The sequence below is a fragment of the Muntiacus reevesi genome, chromosome 1 (genome assembly GCF_963930625.1).
Source record: "Muntiacus reevesi chromosome 1, mMunRee1.1, whole genome shotgun sequence".
Taxonomy (NCBI): domain Eukaryota; kingdom Metazoa; phylum Chordata; class Mammalia; order Artiodactyla; family Cervidae; genus Muntiacus; species Muntiacus reevesi.
In genome coordinates, this window is record NC_089249.1 from 129694871 (window position 1) to 129713033 (window position 18163).

Sequence of the window (18163 nt, forward strand, 5' to 3'; positions counted from 1 at the left end):
TAAGGAAAGAGGACTTGAAGCCCAGGGAACATACTTTTAATGACAAACACACACTAGGACAGGAATAAGATAGGAATAGAAAAATAAATTGGAAAATAACTGCTGAGACTTTCACATCCACCAGTGTGAAGGAACTAAATAATCTGAAGGGTCCTTTTGCTATGAAATGATGGCATATTATATTGTATTGTTTTATTTATTTTTTTCATGAGCTTACTAGAAATGAAGTATCCCAGAAAGGAAAACCATTTTCAACCCACAAGCTAAAAAGTGGGGAACTGAGCAGGAGGCACATGTGAGATTACGGGTAGATCATACCAGTGCTACACCCAGGAGACTCAGAGCCAGCAGAGGGGTAGAGGGTCAGGCCGGAAACTCCTGGAGTAGGTCCTGGATCCTGGAAAACACATGAAGTGACCCTAGTGTGGTAGTACCCTGTGCTTGCCAGTAGAAATAAATATGAATCCCCTCTAGATGGAAGCACCTGCTCAAATCACCAGGTTTCAACAGGTTAAAGTGAACAATGTATGAGTTGCAATCAAAGATTTCCAAACACATAAGGAAATGGTCTTTAAAAAGAAACAAAAGAAACGATAAACCTCAGATTGAGGTCACTAGGAAATTCAGATATGGACTGATACAGAACATGAATTAATGTTTAAGAATTTAAAATGCAATTAAAAAATAAGAAATCATCAAAAATATTCAGGCATACATGAAGATGAACCAAATAGAACTTTTCAAAACAAACAATAAAGTGTTATATTCAAAATTAAATAAGTTAAATAGTAAAATAGATAATTAATGAACTGAAAGATGAAATTCTGAATTAATTACTCAGAATACAGCAGAATGTGAACTAAGGACAAAATATGATTCTATATTTAAGAGAGATACAGAACAGATTGAGAAGGGCCTAACATGTATCAGCATATTTGAAAGGTATCGAGTGAGAATTTTCTAGAAATGATGAAAGATATAAACTCACAGATACAGGAAGCTCTACCAAGAAGAATAAGGGAAGTAACATCTATATCTAGTCATACATTTTTTCATTTATTCATTCAACAAATATCAGTTGTGCAGCTGCTGTGTATAGACACTATTCTAGGCTCTTGAGAAAGAACAGTAAACAAAAAGACAGAAGTTCTAACTCTCTTAATGCTCATAAACTAAGCCTATTAGAAGGTGATACTTGCCACAGAAAAAAGAAACAATAGACAGATGAAGGGGGATTGAGAGTACCATGGTAGGGCAAGGAGTACAAATTGCAGTATCAGTAGGGTAGGCATTTTTGAGAGGAGATCCGAGAAAACACTTGAAGGAGAAAATGGGATTAGCCCCTGGAGATAACAGGAGAAGTTCCAGACAGTAAGTACAGTTAGAGCCAAGTCTTAAAGATGGGAGCATGTCGAAGAAACGGTTAGAATGCTTGCATGGATGAGTGTACCAAATAAAGGGGAGAATGGGAGATGAGGAATTTCTGGAGGGCCAGAGACTTAGATTATTTTTACTCTGAGTGAAATAGGGAGACAAGGTAGGGTGTTGAGCAGAGGAGAGATGTGGAATGATCATGACTTTAGTCCCTGGTGGCTCAGACAGAATCTGCCTGCAAGGAGACCTGGGCTCAGTCCCTGGGTCAGGAAGATCCCCTGGAGAAGGAAATGGCAACCCACTCCAGTATTCTTGCCTGGAGAATCCCTTGGATGGAGGATCCTGGCAGGCTGCAGTCCCTAGGGTCACACAGAATTGAATACAACTGAGGTGACTTAGCATTCACACATGAGACAGGAAAGGTTTGAGTGGAACAAGCTTAGTTTAGAAAGGGGATTGATCAGAAGTGTAATTTTGAATGTGTGGAGTTCCAGATGTTTATTAGGCATTAAGATGGAGATGTCATATAGGCAGTTGAATATACAGTTGAATGTACAGAGTTAGAAAATTAGCCTAAATAAATATATTTAGGAATCAGGATTATTAGAGCCATGAGAATGGCTGAGATCACCAAGAAATTAGGTGTAGGTAGAGATGTGGATCAAAGACTGAGTTCAGAGGCCCTGCAACATTAAGAGGTCAGAGAGAAGAGAATGGAACAGCAAAGACAACTGAGGAGAAATGGGTCTTTGAAAACTAAAAGGATGTGACATTATAGAAGCCAAGTTTAAAAAAAAAAAAATGAAGGGGGTGATAAACCATGTCAAATGGGGCAAATAGGTCAAGAAAGATAAGAACTGAGAATAGACTTTGATACATAAATATGGCAAGATCATTGGTAATCTTATTAGGGTAGTTTTGGTAGCATAATGAGGAAGAAAAGCCTAATTAGAGTGGATTGAGGGAGGATTGGAGGAGAGGAATTATAGACAGACAATATACAGGGCTATTTGGAGAGTTTTATTGCGATGAGGGACAAGAAATTGGGCAGTGGATGGGGTAAGACTGTCAAAAATAGATTTTCTTTTGTTTTACTCTTTAAGGTGGGAGAAAGGAAAATATGCTTGTATATTGTTTGGAATGATACATTAGAGAGCAAGAAATTAATGATGTAAAAGAAAGAAATTGTGAAAGTTCAGAATACCAAAGACAAAATATTATAAAAATGATCAGAGAGAAAAGACAGATTGCATACAAAAGAGCAGTTAAGCTGAAGACTTTTTGACAGCAAGAAAAGGGGCAAAATAATACCTTCAAAGAGCTAAGGAAAAAATAACAGTCAGCCTATAGCTGACCCTCCCCGGGTGTGCAGTACTGTGGGCTTCTACTGGAATTTGGTCAGATAAAAATTTCAGGACATTTTTTCCTGAGTATACCACTATCAGGAGTTCCCAAGTGACTCAGACAGTAAAGTGTCTGCCTATAATGTGGGAGACCAGGGTTCAGTCCCTGGGTCGGGAAGATCCCTGGAGAAGGAAATGGCACCCCACTCCAGTACTCTTGCCTGGAGAATCCCATGGACAGAGGAGCCTGGTCGGCTACAGTCCATGGGGTCACAAAGAGTCAGACACGACTGAGTGACTTCACTTCACTTTACATAGCTGTACACTCAGCAAAACTATCTTCCAAGAATGAGAGTAACATTGAAGGTATTTTAAGATAAGTAAAAACTAGAGTTTACAAGTAGACATATATTAATACTAGAGGGAAAAAAGATTCCACAAAAATGTATGAGACGCAAGAATGAATGGTGAGCAAAGAAAATTGGTAAATGTGTAGGTAGGGCTTCCCTGGTGACCCAGACAGTAAAGAATTCCCCTGCAATGCAGGAGACCTGGGTTCAATCCCTGGGTTGGGAAGATCCCCTGGAGGAGGGCATGGCAACCCACTCCAGTATTCTTGCCTGGAAAATCCCCATGGACAGAGGTGCCTGGTGGGCTATAGTTCGTGGGGGTCACAAAGAGTTGAACATGACTGAGGGACTAACAGCACAGCACAGAACTTAAGAAACTTTGTACAAAATAATGATAATATCCAATTTTTTGAGGTATAACTGTACATAAGTAAAATACAGAGGAATAATCAGACTGGGATGATTATTGACTAATGTAAGGTTCTTATATTTCCTGGGCTGACTTTAGACTTGGTTAGTAAGTACACAGTCAATTGTCAAGAGTAATTTATTCTAAAAATATAGTAGATATCTCCAAACCAGTAAAGAGGGAAAACAGAATATAAGTTAAGAAACAAAACTGATCGGTTTTTAAAGGACAAGAATTGGAAGTGTTGATACAAAGTGGAACAGGAAATACAAAAACAAAGATGGTTGAAACAAAAGTAAATATAGCAATACATTAAATATATTAAGCTCACCAATTAGAATACAGAGATTATCAGGTCAGATTAAAATATAAACATACAAACTGGAGCTGTGTTCTTTATAGAAGTTACAAAAACATAAGGAAATTGGAAGTTTGAAAGTGAAGGGATAGAGAAAATACTGTATTCCTAGGTATCTTCCCAGAGATACTTTATGTATGCATAAGAAAATACATATATTGTCCTTACTTCTTATATGAATTATAGAATATTTTATATAATTTTTATAATCTTATAAATTTTATAATTTTGTACTTCTTTTTTTCATTTAACAAAGCATCTAGTGATCATTCACTATCACTAGAGACTTTCTCCTTTTTATATGGAAATACAGTATTCTACTGTGTAAATACACTATAATATTTTTAACCAGTTATTACTGATAGACATTAAAGTTGTTTCTAATTAAAAGGACATTTAAAGTCGGGTGTTGCCGTGGTCATCCAACAAAATACTGAAAAAATTTATATTGAATATGATAGCACATTTAGACTGTTGGATGCACATAAAATATTTAATGTGTAAATGGGAATCTTTCCTTTGTAAAAATGACCATGCTAATCAATTTCATGTAGATGTGTGTTTATATTTCAGAAAATAACATTTTATATTAGTCTACTTTTCTCTCTTTTTCAAGGAATATGGCGCTGTTACCTAGAATACAGCCGTCTTCAGGAACATCCAGGTTCTCAGTTAAATGTATATACCATTGGGATTCAGACTGACATAAGCATGTACTTTCGCCTGAAACAAACATGGTTCGCACTTAGTGAGTGGATTTTAAAAACTTGCTTTGTTAAAATTGTAATAACAAGAAAGCATCTTTTTGTCCAAAGAAAACTTGTGTTGGTATAACTTGTTAAATACATCTATTGCTAACATCATTAAAATAAGTGTCTATAATACTACTAGTCATAGTAAATGGAAAGTCATTGAGGGGAATTTATTATATAATCTAAGAAAATGTTACTGTACAATGATCTCAAGCTATTTGCCTTCAACTTAACATGAGTCAGATATAGACATTTATAGCCATTAATCTAATATCTAAGAGAGATATTTTAAAAGGAAAAAATGCTTGATATTTCAAACTTGCATTTAAAAACAGAAAAAGAGAAAAGAAAATGAAGAAACAAGTTTTTCATGACAGGACTTTTAATCTACTTGTTATAGAATTGGAATAATAAGTAATTTTTGCAAATTTACATTTTTTAGTGTTTATTTAGATTGAGTTAGTTTAAAATTTGCATTTTTTAGTGTTTATTTAGATTGAGTTAGTTAAAGGTAATGTTAACAGAATTTTGAAAGGTAGATGATTTCAAAGATGGCTTTAATAGTTTTTATTACACTATTCCTTGTTCTTTACAGAGATTCATGTTCTTTAATCAATATTTTAAAAATGATCTCTAATTACATGGTGCTTTAAAAAAAAAATTCATCTTCCTATATTGTTGAAGTTAGAGAGCCAGACAAGATAAGTTTGAGGAAGCCTGGTAAGGAGCCCAGACAGCCTAAGAGGAGGCAGTATCCTGGAGAGCATCATGATTCCAGAATGGATCCCTTAACATAAATCTGAAAACTTAATTTTGCCACTTCACCCAGAAGTCATTTGGGTGGCTTTTAGAGACAGGCTCACAGCATGTCACCATGACTGGTGACATGACCTACCCCGGCTGCATGGAAGCCCCCACCAGATTCCTGTGTCAGCCATATTCAGTGTTTCTCTGTTCCTTGGATAGTGCTAGCTCAAAATGCCAAATTCTTGCTCTTTGGGTTCCCATTTCTAGCTCTCATGCAGCTAATTCCCTTCAATAATATAACACATTAGTTTTTTCAAATATATTTCAGAAGAATTTCATTGATAGCCATTTCTTTCTTTCTTTTTTATTCTTACTATAAAAATCAAGCATCTTGGGACTTATATCCTCATCCCTTTCCCTGAATTTGAGTGACTCTATATCCATCAGCAGTCCACATACTGTTACCTATCATTTCTGAAGATGACAAATCTCATCCATTATGTATTGAAATCTCTAGTTTTACTCTCAGGTGGATGTTAGTTACAGGTTCTATGGTCATCCTGCTGCTGTCTTTTAAGGATCTTCGACGCAAAATCTTTGAGATGATAGAATCTGCCATTAGAAAAGTTAAGAGAGGTACTTTGAGGAAAATGCAGAGCTTGCTTTTATTTTCAAGTCTAGGAATACTTATCTTTCCTCAAATGAGTGTTAACTTTCATAATCCATTATGAAATAATATCAGACATTATTTGCTCTGTGCTTATAATTCTCAGTGCCAGTGACAAGGGTATACATGTGAAATTATACTTATTGACAGAAACACTAAAAATATGTGGAGTAATGCACATAAAAATTATCATTTTATGAGTCTTGGATTGTATTAGAAGATGGTTCTATTCTCATTTCTATTAATTATCCCAGCCTCCTTGATAAAGTTAGATTTATACCAGCTTCTCTGTAGGGTCTCAAAAAATATGTTTCTATTGTTTGCTTTTATTTAAACAAAAGGAGGGAATATATAAGTTCAAAAGGGTGCTAAATTTCTTTAATAAAACCATTTACAATAATATAATTTTGTAAAGGTACAAATTTAATATGCAATGTTCTTTTTCAATGCAATTTGAAACATAAAGTGACTGATACAGTTTATATCCTTAAGTTTATCCAAAGAAGATAATGATTTTAGCTTAATATGGCTACACTCCACAGTTTTGGGCTCAGTGTAGCTTTAAAAGAATCAGTTATGCATAAAAACATAAATACACAGTTGAAATAAAAGAAGATGTAGCAGGGAGATGTTATATTACTGAGAACCTCCCGCATCTCTGGGTTAACTGGTTTCTCCTCACTTGGAGATACTAACTGAGGTATGATAAACATCTGAATCTTAGTGGTATAACAATAGAATAAAATAATGAGTGTCCTCTGATTGGAAGTGTTCAGACATGAGCAGAATAACTAGCAGGAACGTTGTAGAGTGGGTCCTTTCATGGGTAGGAATTTAACTTTTATTAAGTTTCTTTCATGATTTCAGAATCTGTTATTAGTCATACTATATTCCTTAATTTAGACTCCACATCTTTTCACTTTTTAACATCTCTGAGGTCAGAATGCATTTTATAATCAATAGACAGACATTTAATAAAGGATTTTTTACTTTTCCTCAAAGGTTATTACTAAATTAAAGGTATGTCATAGAATTGAGGAAATGTAATAATTAGGGCTGTTCGGCTTCAAGTAAAAACAAATAAAGTTGGAGGCAAGGCAGAGGCATTTATTCTAAGAACAGAGAAGTGTCTCACCAAACTCAAAATAGCAGAAAAGCAGCTGGACTTCCAAGTGGACCTGGATCTAGGAAACAAAAATCCAAAATGGAACCAAGATTCCCTCTATTTGCTCTCTTTCTTTACACTCGTACACTTTATTCTTTCTTTGCAGGTTCACTTACTTTACATAAATATGGTTTTGACACAGTTAATGTGTATAACTCTTAGTTCAAGAGGCATGCAAATGTCAGTTCAAAACTAAACTAGACCTAAAGGAGTGGATTGAGGGGTGAGAGGAAGGCTCACGAGGGAGGGGTTATATGTATACTTACAGTGATTCACAATGTACAGAAAAAAAAACTGAACTAGATTCCTTTAATTTGAATTCTCAGACTTTTATTACACAGCTTGGGTTGGCATTAGACTGATTTTATCAAGGCAGTCATGATGGGTGGGGTCACAAACTAAAAATGTGGTATCCCAGAGCCCCACCCTGTCCGTCAGCAAGATCAATTAAGAGGCATTGTGAGCCTGGCAGCAGCTCAAAAACTTTGTTCTGTAAAGATTCTCTTACTCAAAGAAGTTTACAAGTGAAAACATCTAAAATAGAGTTGTCTAAAGCAGCCCTTCTTTTTCTTCTATGCCTATTTTCTCATTTCTACAAGTGGTGTGAAATGTTTCCATAGATAAAATGATGCCTGTCCAACACAGTTGTTTAAATTCTAGCTAAAATTTTTAATCCAGAATTTTTTTTAAAGCATTTCTCAGAGGTTTTAAAAGTGAATTTCTAAAACTGGTATCTTTGGAGAGGTAGCACTGCTTAAATTATGAAGTGTCAGAGCTGGCAGAAATCATCATGAAGATCAGTCTAATGTTTGCAGAGAAAGTTTGCTCTTTGGGTTGATTTGCATTGCACACTAATATTTTTTTCCTGTTTGAAGTGGTAATACTCTGCCTCCTTGAACTGTTCATCATCCTCATGCTGATCTTCCTCAGGGACCGAATCCGTATCTCCATCGCCCTGCTGAAGGAGGGGAGCAAGTAAGGCCTTGATGGAGAGACTCGCATAATGTATATCCGTCATTCATATCAGTCACTGCTTATTTGTAGATGCCCCAGACTCTTTTCCCTTTAAGATGGCTTGTTAAATCTGCTTACCATTCAAGAAAACTTGTTTAAGTTCAGACTTTGCCACATATTAAAAAGTTCACACTAACAAGTCTTTCAAAATCCCCAAACATCAATTATCTTATCTTAGAGCAAAATAAAGCTAAAACCTGTGTAGTCTATGCACTAACACTATTTTAAAACACCAAATATTTGTTAGGAGGATAGCTTATGTGAAAGTAAGTGATAAAGTGCTAATAAAAGTTAGTTATATTATATGTGTATTACTCCCATGCTGAGTCATATGTTAATACTGATGGTTGATATCATTTGCAGAACTGTAGATCACTGTAATTCTATAAAGTCAATTATGTGCTCGTGCTAGTTGTGTATAAGTAACAAAATTTGCCAGTAGACAGAGTAATTGGTCTTAGCAGCACCAGACTATAGGTTTTTGTATCTATAGCTCTCAATTCAAGAACATTGTATACCCAGAGTCATTTTTATTTTAAAATGCTATAAAATAAACACAATTTTTCATAAAATTCAGGCTGTGAGGTAATAACACCTACAGTTTCTAAACTATTCCAAAAAGTCACTTGAAGATAATACATTAAACTTTTGAATAATGCATGGAAACAACAAAGAAAGTATTACTAAAAGCCAACAGATCATGTTCTTTGTTAAGAACAATGGAAACTGGGTTGTTAATGACCAAGGACCAAATTATTTTAAATAGTCTTTAAGGATTGTTTTAACAAAATCGTCATCTGTAATAATAATAGTGCCACCTAGAGCCAGTGTTTGAAATAGTTAACAAGCAGTTTGCTAAATTAAATCTGTCCTTCCCACAATAACTGAAGCCCTGTCATTAGCCACTGAAAGCTACTGATTTGCTGGGTTATTCCTTAAATAATATGATATTGTACAATTCACTTTTCTAACTGCTATGCCTCTAAATGTGTGTGTTAAAGGGCAGTTACTACTGTGACAGATTAAAGATTTTTTTTTTCAAAGGAAAATAAGAGCTCGAACAAATTGGCGTGAGAATACAGGGTAATCATAGGGATGCCCAGTATTTCACTCACATCAGTGTCTGGAGGAAAGAGAGGACAGCATGGTCTAAAGAGTGAGGTGGAGAAGGTAACAAATGAAAAAACGAATCTAAGATGCGTCAGTGTGGGAACCCCCTGGTGGTCCAGTGGTCAGGGCTCTGCGCTTCCACTGTAGCGGGCAAGGGTTCCCGCAGCCAGCCCAGGAACTGGGATTATGCATGCCCCATGACGTGGCTGAAGAAAAAGATGTGTCAATGCATTTGGAGTAGAAATAGCTCTATTGTAGTTCTCAGTGGCTCTATCAAACAACATAGAGTTAATTTAGCGTCACATGCTAAAAAATTATTCAAAAGTAGTTAGTAATAGAGTAAAATGTGAATATTTTAGAAAGCATATCTTAGGAGGAAATATCAAACTACTTATTTATCCTGGAAAATGAAGAGTTACTTAAAGGGCTGCTGTATGGAAAAGGTGGTCATTTCTTCTCCCAGAAGGTAGTGGATGTGAATTACATGCAGGAGAAGAACTCCCTAATACTTTGGTTGTTCAGAAAATAGAATAAGCTGTGTCATATGAGACTAAGGAACATGTCCTGAAGACAATTCAGAAGGGATTCTTGAATTAGAGATGGATTCTCACATTTGATCAGATGATTGTCAAGATCCTCTGCAATTTTAAATGTCTAAACAAAAGGGAGAAATACCATGATTATAATGCATCAAGTCTTTCTGAGATAGACAGAAATAACCAAAGAGGAGAAGGTTTGGAGAACTTTTGGCAGGAATCAAACATAAGCACTGAAAGAATGCTATTAACTTAATAAATAAATAAAAATTAAAACCAACTATGAATACACCAGCAAAAAAGAGTCAGTGGTTATTACCACTGTTCTTTGAATGAATTCAGTCTAGTTCTAAAAGATGAAATTTTTTTAAGATGAAATTTTAATTGAGAAATTGTAACTGTATCATTTTGAATTTCAACTATTTGTTTTATTTCAGAGCCATTGGATACATCCCTAGTACTTTAATTTATCCAGCTATAACTTTCTTTTTCCTCTCAGTCTGCATTTCCTACTGGGTTGTGGTAGCACTGTATCCTTTGGTAATTGACCTCTTTAAACCTCAGGTCCACACTATTACTCAGAAGCTGGGAGTTTATATACCTTTCCATCCTGGAAAGTCTAGAAACATCCTAAAGATATAATTGAAATGATGATGATGATGATGGTGATGACTGCTAAGTTTTAAAAAGTGAACCAATTGAATTTCCCCTCAAATAGGTCATATGGTAGATTTTGTTTTATTTTATCTACACATATGGCACTTCTCCTTTGCAATACCTATTTAAAAAAACCACTCTTTTATATTTGATTGCTTTTAAGGGGCCACCCAGTGTAGCTGACCCATGTTATATTACTCTGGGTCTTAAAATGAATGAATTATTAGATTATAAGTTTTTTGAAATTAGTCTTTCAGTACACTTTTGAGTTATCCACACATTATTTTCTTGTCCATTTATTTTCAATCTACCAGCAAATAATTTAACCTTAATAGAGTTCACTCAGTTACTTGGCTACATCAGGGGCACCTGTATACAAAGTCATAGCCCCACAGGGGCAATGTGAACATGAAAATAAAACCTGTGACCCAGTGGTAAGTAAAAGAAACTCTTTTATTTACTTTAATAAAGAACTCTGCTACATGTCATCCAACAACTGTTGTAGGAATGATCCTGTAATAGAGACCCTGTGCACTGATGAGGATCACTGTAGAGATGGGGAGAGGGAGTCAGGTGTTGGCTGAAGAGGACGGAAAACAGTGGGCACAACAGAGAGAAAACGCTGCTACTGCCTGAGCTCCCTTGTCTTATGCCTAAGAAGCGTGTGCAGTCAACAACCACACTAATAAATGTGAAAGTACAGTGGATGCAGACTAATGAACATGTAATGGTAAAATGAGATGCTTTTCCATAGCTCATGAAAGAACTGTAAAAAGTGATGCGTTATAGCAAATAGAAATAACAGCAGAAGCTAATAGAAGAAGAGCAGGACAAGCAGTTGGGGGCTACACAAGACAAGGCAGGGAAGGCATGATCTTGGAATAGTATTATTATATTATCCTTGTTGGTTTCTTTTTTCTGAGTGCAGGGTTTTAATACAACTGAAATTGCCAAAGCTTGCCCTGGGGCTCAGTGTCACTTTGCTTTCTATGGTGGAAAGAGCCTATATCATCAATACATCACTACCTTCCAGTTACTCAATCTATTCGTCTTTCTCTGGCTAATAAACTTTGTCATTGCATTGGGTCAGTGTGCCCTTGCTGGTGCCTTTGCTTCTTATTATTGGGCCTTGAAAAAACCTGATGACATCCCACCCTATCCACTTTTTACTGCATTTGGACGAGCCATAAGGTAAGTTTCACATTGAACACTATCTTCCCAGTTATGTTTAGTGTGCTTATAATTAAAGTGGCAAAGTACTTGAGGTCAGAGGTATAATTCAAGATTCATGAATGTCCATTGGCTTTGTCTGGTTTCATAGCCATGATTTTATTTTTAACTCCTACCAATGCCAATCCTTCTAAAAGGTTACTGGAGTGAAGAAGTAGGGGAGGTCACTAAGTTAAAGATTAAGGATGAACTTGTCTCTCTTTCTTCAGTGCTCAGCTCAAACATAAAACCAATATTAAATGATAGGCTATCAGTATCATTTTTGTAGATGAAGTACACAATGGATGTATATGGTTTAAGGGCCTCTATGGAGACCTTTGTCAATCTGAATAAGAGAGTAGAAGTTATTTTCTATTGACCCTTTTACCCTTTAGTTAATAAAAATTAACTAACATCCTTTTAGTTCTTAGTAAAAATATTTTAACCTTTATTCTCATTTTATCTTTGTCCAGATATCACACAGGATCCCTAGCATTTGGATCTTTAATTCTTGCAATAATTCAAATGTTCAGATTAATCCTAGAATACATGGACAAACGTCTTCAAAGTAAGATTCTACAATTCATCTTTTCTCAGACTTCCTGACTTCTGTAAATAGAGTAGAGTGGATCAGGGGTTGGGGGAACATAATGACTGTAACTTGGATGCAGTAATAGGGATGTATGTGGTCAGATTGGGGAGATGTTTAGAAGGAAAAGGCAACAGGACTTGTTGAGGGATTGAATACGGTGGGGGTGGGGATAGGAGCAGTGGTAGAGAAAAAGTGTGTGATACTGAAAGCCGCTCATTTGTGTCTGACTCTTTGTGACCCCATGGACTGTAGCCTACCAGGCTCCTCTGTCCATGGGATTCTTCAGGCAAGAATACTGGAGTGGGCTGCCATTTCCTTCTCCAAAAGTGTGTGATGTTACTTACTAAAGTATGGAAGCCAGGAGAAACACAATTCAAAGAAGAGATTAAAATTTGTGTTTTTCACCTGTTAATATTGAGAAGCATGGTGGAGATGTCAGGCAGTTCTAAGTCTAGAGCTCAAGACAGGGCAGACTTAAAATATCAATTGTGGATGTCATTTGCTCACACATGACACATACAGTTTATAAAAACATAAGCTGTTTAGAATGTACTTTAAAATATTTTATTAATTGTCAAAATAATCTTGAAACAGAACAACCAAGTTGGAAAACATACAGTTCCTGATTTCAAAACTAAATACAAAGCTACAGTAATCAATACAGTGTGGCACTGGTATAACGACAGACATATAGATCTGAGATAGACTAGAGAGCCCTAAAATAAATGCTCACAAAAAGACTGTTTGATGTGGAAGAGTTTCTCTCAACTTATGTAACAAAGAAAACCGGATATCTACATGCAAAAGAATGAACCCGTGCCTCACATCATATACATGAATTAACTCAAAATGGATCAAAGACAAACATAAAAGCTAAAACTATAAAAGTCTTAGAAGAAAGCATAGGAGTAAATCTTCTTAACTTTGGATTTTATGATGATGTCTTAGATATGATACTAAAAACACAGGGAACAAAAGAAAAAACAGATAAATTCCACTTCATCAATATTTTTTAAATGCTTGTACATCAAAGAACACTATCAAGAAAGTAAAAATACAATGCACAGAATGGAAGAAAATACTTGCAAGTCATATACCAGATAAGCAACTAATATTTAGAATGTATAAATAACTCCTGCAACTCAAAAATAAATAACCTAATTCAATATGGGCAAAGGATTTGTTAAGTAAATTTTTTTTCAGCTTGAGGTATAATTGACAAATAAAATTGTATTTTTTAAGTGTACAAATGATGATTTAATGCATATATACATTGTGAAAGGATCCCCACATTTAAGATGGGACATTTTTTCCCTTTTTTGGTGAGAATGCTTAGGTTCTACTCTCCTAGCGAATTTCAATATACAATGCAGTATTATCAACTGTAGTCATGTTTTACATTATATCGTAAAACTTTATTCATCTTACAGCTAAAAGTTTACCAGCCTCTCCCAATTTCTTCCATGCCCAGCATGTGATAACCACCATTCCATTCAGTTTATATGCATTACAACTTTTCCCCCATGTATAAGCAATACCATGCATATTTGTTTTTGTCTGGCTTACCTCTCTTAGCATAATGCCCTTCAGGTTCATCCATGTTATTGCAAAGGTAAGATTTCTTTCTTTTTTATGGCTGAATAATATTCCATTGTGTATATTTACTATACTTTATTGATTGATGTACCTAATAACGCTTAGGTTGTTTCCATACATTGGATACTGTAAATAATGCTGCAATGAACACTGGAGTGCAATTATCTCTTCAAGATAGTGATTTTGTTTCCTTCAATTATATATCCAGAATTAGAATTGCTGGATCATATGGTAGTCCTATTTTTAATTTCTTAAGGGACCTCCATACTGTTTTCCATAGTGGATGCATCAATTAACATTCTTACCAACAGTGTACAGGGTTCCCTTTTCTCTACATTCTTACCAGTACTTGTTATCTCTTGTATTTTTGATAACAGATATGTGACCAGGTATGAGGTGATATCTCATTGAGGTTTTGATTTGCATATCTCTGATATAAGTAATGTTGGACACCTTTTCATGTACCTATTGGCCACTTGTATGTATTCTTTGAAACATCTATTCTGGTTCTTTACACATGTTTAATTGGGTTATTTGGGTTTTTTTTTTTTTTTTTTTTTTTTTTTTTTTTTTTTTTTTTGCTGTTGAATTCTCTAAAGTCTTTGTATATTTTGAATATTAACCCTTTGTCATATGAGTTTTGCAAATATTTCTCCCATTCAGTAGGTTGCCTTTTCATTTTTTTTTATGGTTTTCTTGCTGTGCAGAAGCTATTTAGTTTAATGTAGCCTACTTGTTTAGTTTTGCTTTTGTTGCATTTGCCTTTTATGGATGTAAAATCTAAAAAGTCATTGCCAAGGCCAAAGTCAAGGAAATTACCACCATGAAATCTTGTAGGATTTTATGGTTTCAGGTTTTCCATTCAAGTGTTTAATCCATTTTGCATTGATTATTCTGTGTGGTGTAAGATAAGTGTCTAATTTCATTCTTTTGCATGTGGTTATCTGTTTTTCCTAACACCATTTATTAAAGAAACTGTTTTTTTCTCATTGTATATTCTTGACTTTTTGTCAAAAATTGACCATAGATGCATGGGTTATTTCTGGGCTCTCTATTTTTTATGCGAGTACCATACTGTTTTGATTACTTTAACTTTGCAAAAGAATTTGAAACCAGAAAGTATAAGGCCTTTAGCCTTGTTACTCTTTCTTAATTGCTTTGGTTATTTGGATTTCTTGTGATGTTATAATATTTTAGGATTGCTTTTCCTGTTTCTGTGAAAAAAAGCATTGAAATTTTATTAGGGATTGCATGAAAGTTTTAGATTCCTTTGGGTACTGTACACATTCTGTGCTGTGTGCTTAGTCACTCAGTCAGGTCCGACTCTTTGCGACCCCATGGACTGTAGCCCATCAGGCTCCTCTGTCCACGGGGATTCTCCAGGCAAGAATACTGGAGTGGGTTGCCATGCCCTCCTCCAGGGGATCTTCCCAACCCTGGGATCAAACCCAGGTCTCCCACATTGCAGACAGATTCTTTACTGTCTAAGCCACCAGGGAAGCCCAAGAATAACATTTCAAGTGTACATTAAATTACATTTTAAATTATATTTTAACAATATTCATTCTTTCAATGCATGAACATGGAATATTTTCAGCTTATTTGTTTCTTCATTCTTTTTTGTCAATAGCTCACAATTTTTAATACACAAGTATTTCTCTTCATTTACATTTATTTCTAGTTATTTTATTGTTTTGATGTAATTGTAAATGAAGCTGTGCTCAATTTCTAATTCCAATAATTAGTTGTTGGTGTACAAAAAACAACCGATTTTTGTATATTGATTTCATTACCTGAAACTCTACTGATTTCATGTACTAGCTTTAATTGTTTTTTGGTGGAGACTGTAGAGTTTTCTTATGTAATACCATTGATCTGCAAACAGAGACAATCTTCTTCCTTTCTGATTTGAATACCATTTATTTGTTTTACTTGCCTAATAGTTCTGAGTCTTCCAAGTTCTAAACTGAAAAAATGTGGCATTAGTGGGCATCCTTGTCTTGTACCTATTATCAGGGGAAAAGCTTTCAGCTTTTTACCATTGAGTATGATGTTAGCTGTGGGCTTGTAAGAAATGGTCTTGGTTATGTTCAAGCCTTCTATAACCAGTATACTAAGAGATTTTATTACAAAAGGAAGTTGAGTTCTGTCAAGTAATTTTTCTGCATCTATTGAGATAAACATATGATTTTTCACCTTCGTTTTGTTAATGTTCAGTTCAGTTCAGTCGCTCAGTCGTGTCCAACTCTTTGCAAGCCCATGAACCACAGCATGCCAGGCCTCCCTGCCCATCACCAACTCCCGGAGTCCAACCAAACCCATGTCCATTGAGTCTGTGATGCCATCCAGCCATCTCATCCTCTGTCATCCGCTTCTCCTCCTGCCTTCAATCTTTCCCAGCATCAGGGTCTTTTCAAATGAGTCAGCTCTTCACATCAGGTGGCCAAAGTATTGGACTTTCAGTTTCAACATCAATCCTTCCAATGAACAGCCAGGACTGATCTCCTTTAGGATGAATTGGTTGGGTCTCCTTGCAATCCAAGGGACTCCCAAGAGTCTTCTCCAACACTGCAGTTCTAAAGCATCAATTCTTCAGAGCTCAGCTTTCTTTATAGTCCAACTCTCACATCCATACATGACTACTGGAAAAACCATAGCCTTGACTAGATGGACCTTTGTTGGCAAAGTAATGTCTCTGTTTTTTAATATACTGTCTAGATTAGTCATAACTTTCCTTCTAAGGAGTAAGTGTCTTAATTTCATGGCTGCAATCCCATCTGCAGTGATTTTGGAGCCCCCCAAAATAAAGTCAGCCACTGTTTTCACTGTTTCCCCATCTATTTGCCATGAAGTGATGGGACCAGATGCCATGATCTTAATTTTTGGAAAGTTGAGTTTTAAGCCAATGTTTTCACTCTCCTCTTTCACTTTCCTCAAGACGCTCTTTAGTTCTTCTTCACTTTCTGCCATAAGGGTGGTGTCATCTGCGTATCTGAGGTTATTGATATTTCTCCCGGCAATCTTGATTCCAGCTTTTGCTTCATCCAGCCCAGCATTTCTCGTGATATACTCTGCATATAAGTTAAATAAGCAGGGTAACAATATACAGCCTTGATGTACTCCTTTTCCTATTTGGAACCAGTCTATTGTTCCATGTCCAGTTCTAACTGTTGCTTCCTGACCTGTATACAGATTTCTCAAGAGGCAGGTCAGGTGGTCTGGTATCCCCATCTCTTTCAGAATTTTCCACAATTTATTGTGATCCACACAGTCAAAGGCTTTGGCATAGTCAATAAAGAATAAATAGATGTTTTTGGTAATGTGGACCATATTATTAATTTGCATATGTTGAACCATCCTTGCATGCTGGTATTAATCCTACTTGATTTTGGCATGTGATTCTTCTAATTTCATATTGAATTCAATTTGCTAATATTTTGTTAAGGATCTTTGCATTTATATTTATCAGGGATACTGGCCTATAATTTTCTTTTCTTGCAGTGCCCTTGTGTGGGTTTGGTATCAGGGTCATGCTAGCCTCATAAAATGAGTTTGTAAATGTCCTTTCCACTTCCGTTGTTTGAGTTTGAGAAGAGTTATATTTATATTAATTCTTCTTTGAATGTTTGGTAAAATTTCACCAGTGAAGCCACTTGATCCTGGACTTTGCTTTGTTGGGAGGTTTTTGATTACTGATTCCAAATCTTTGCTAGGAGTTGATCTGTTCAGATTTTCTACTCCTTCATGATTCAGTTCAGCAAGTTATATGTTTCTAGGAATTTATTCACTTCGTCTAGGTAGTCACATTTGTTGGTGTAAAATAGTAGCCATATGTAGTAGTAGTCATATGTAGTCAGTTATGATCCTTTATGTATGTTATCAGTCATAATGTTTCCTGTTTCATTTCTGAATTTATTAATATTTAAGCCTTCTCTCCTTTTTTCTCAATTAGTCTAGTGAAGGGTTTGTCAATTCTGTGTTTGCAGAAACAAGCTGGTATTTTCATATATCTTTTTGATTGCTTTTTCAGTCTCTTTCATTTATTTCCAGTCTGAGCTTTACTATTTCCTTTCTTATACTAACTTTGTACTTAGTTTCTTCTTTTTTTCTAATTCCTTGAGGTGTGAAGTTAGTTTTTCTGATACCTTTTTAAATAACATAGGTGTTTATTGCTGTGAACTTACCTCTTAGAACTGCTTTGCTGCATTCTGTATGTTTTGATGTGTTATGTTTCTATTTTCCTTTGTTTCAAGTTGCTCTTTGATTTCACTTTTGATTTATTCT

General features: G+C 35.5%; 1 protein-coding gene across 1 annotated transcript in view; it reads left to right on the plus strand.

Annotated features, from left to right (window-relative positions):
• The window catches only part of SLC44A5 (solute carrier family 44 member 5), a 113182-nt gene that overhangs the window by 78491 nt on the left and 16528 nt on the right, over positions 1 to 18163 (plus strand). The window contains exons 9-14 of the mRNA XM_065928313.1: positions 4451 to 4582; positions 8041 to 8140; positions 10263 to 10355; positions 10829 to 10916; positions 11411 to 11673; positions 12165 to 12259. Of these exons, the coding sequence (XP_065784385.1) occupies positions 4451 to 4582; positions 8041 to 8140; positions 10263 to 10355; positions 10829 to 10916; positions 11411 to 11673; positions 12165 to 12259 (771 nt within the window). The remainder of the gene's footprint in view (positions 1 to 4450; positions 4583 to 8040; positions 8141 to 10262; positions 10356 to 10828; positions 10917 to 11410; positions 11674 to 12164; positions 12260 to 18163) is intronic.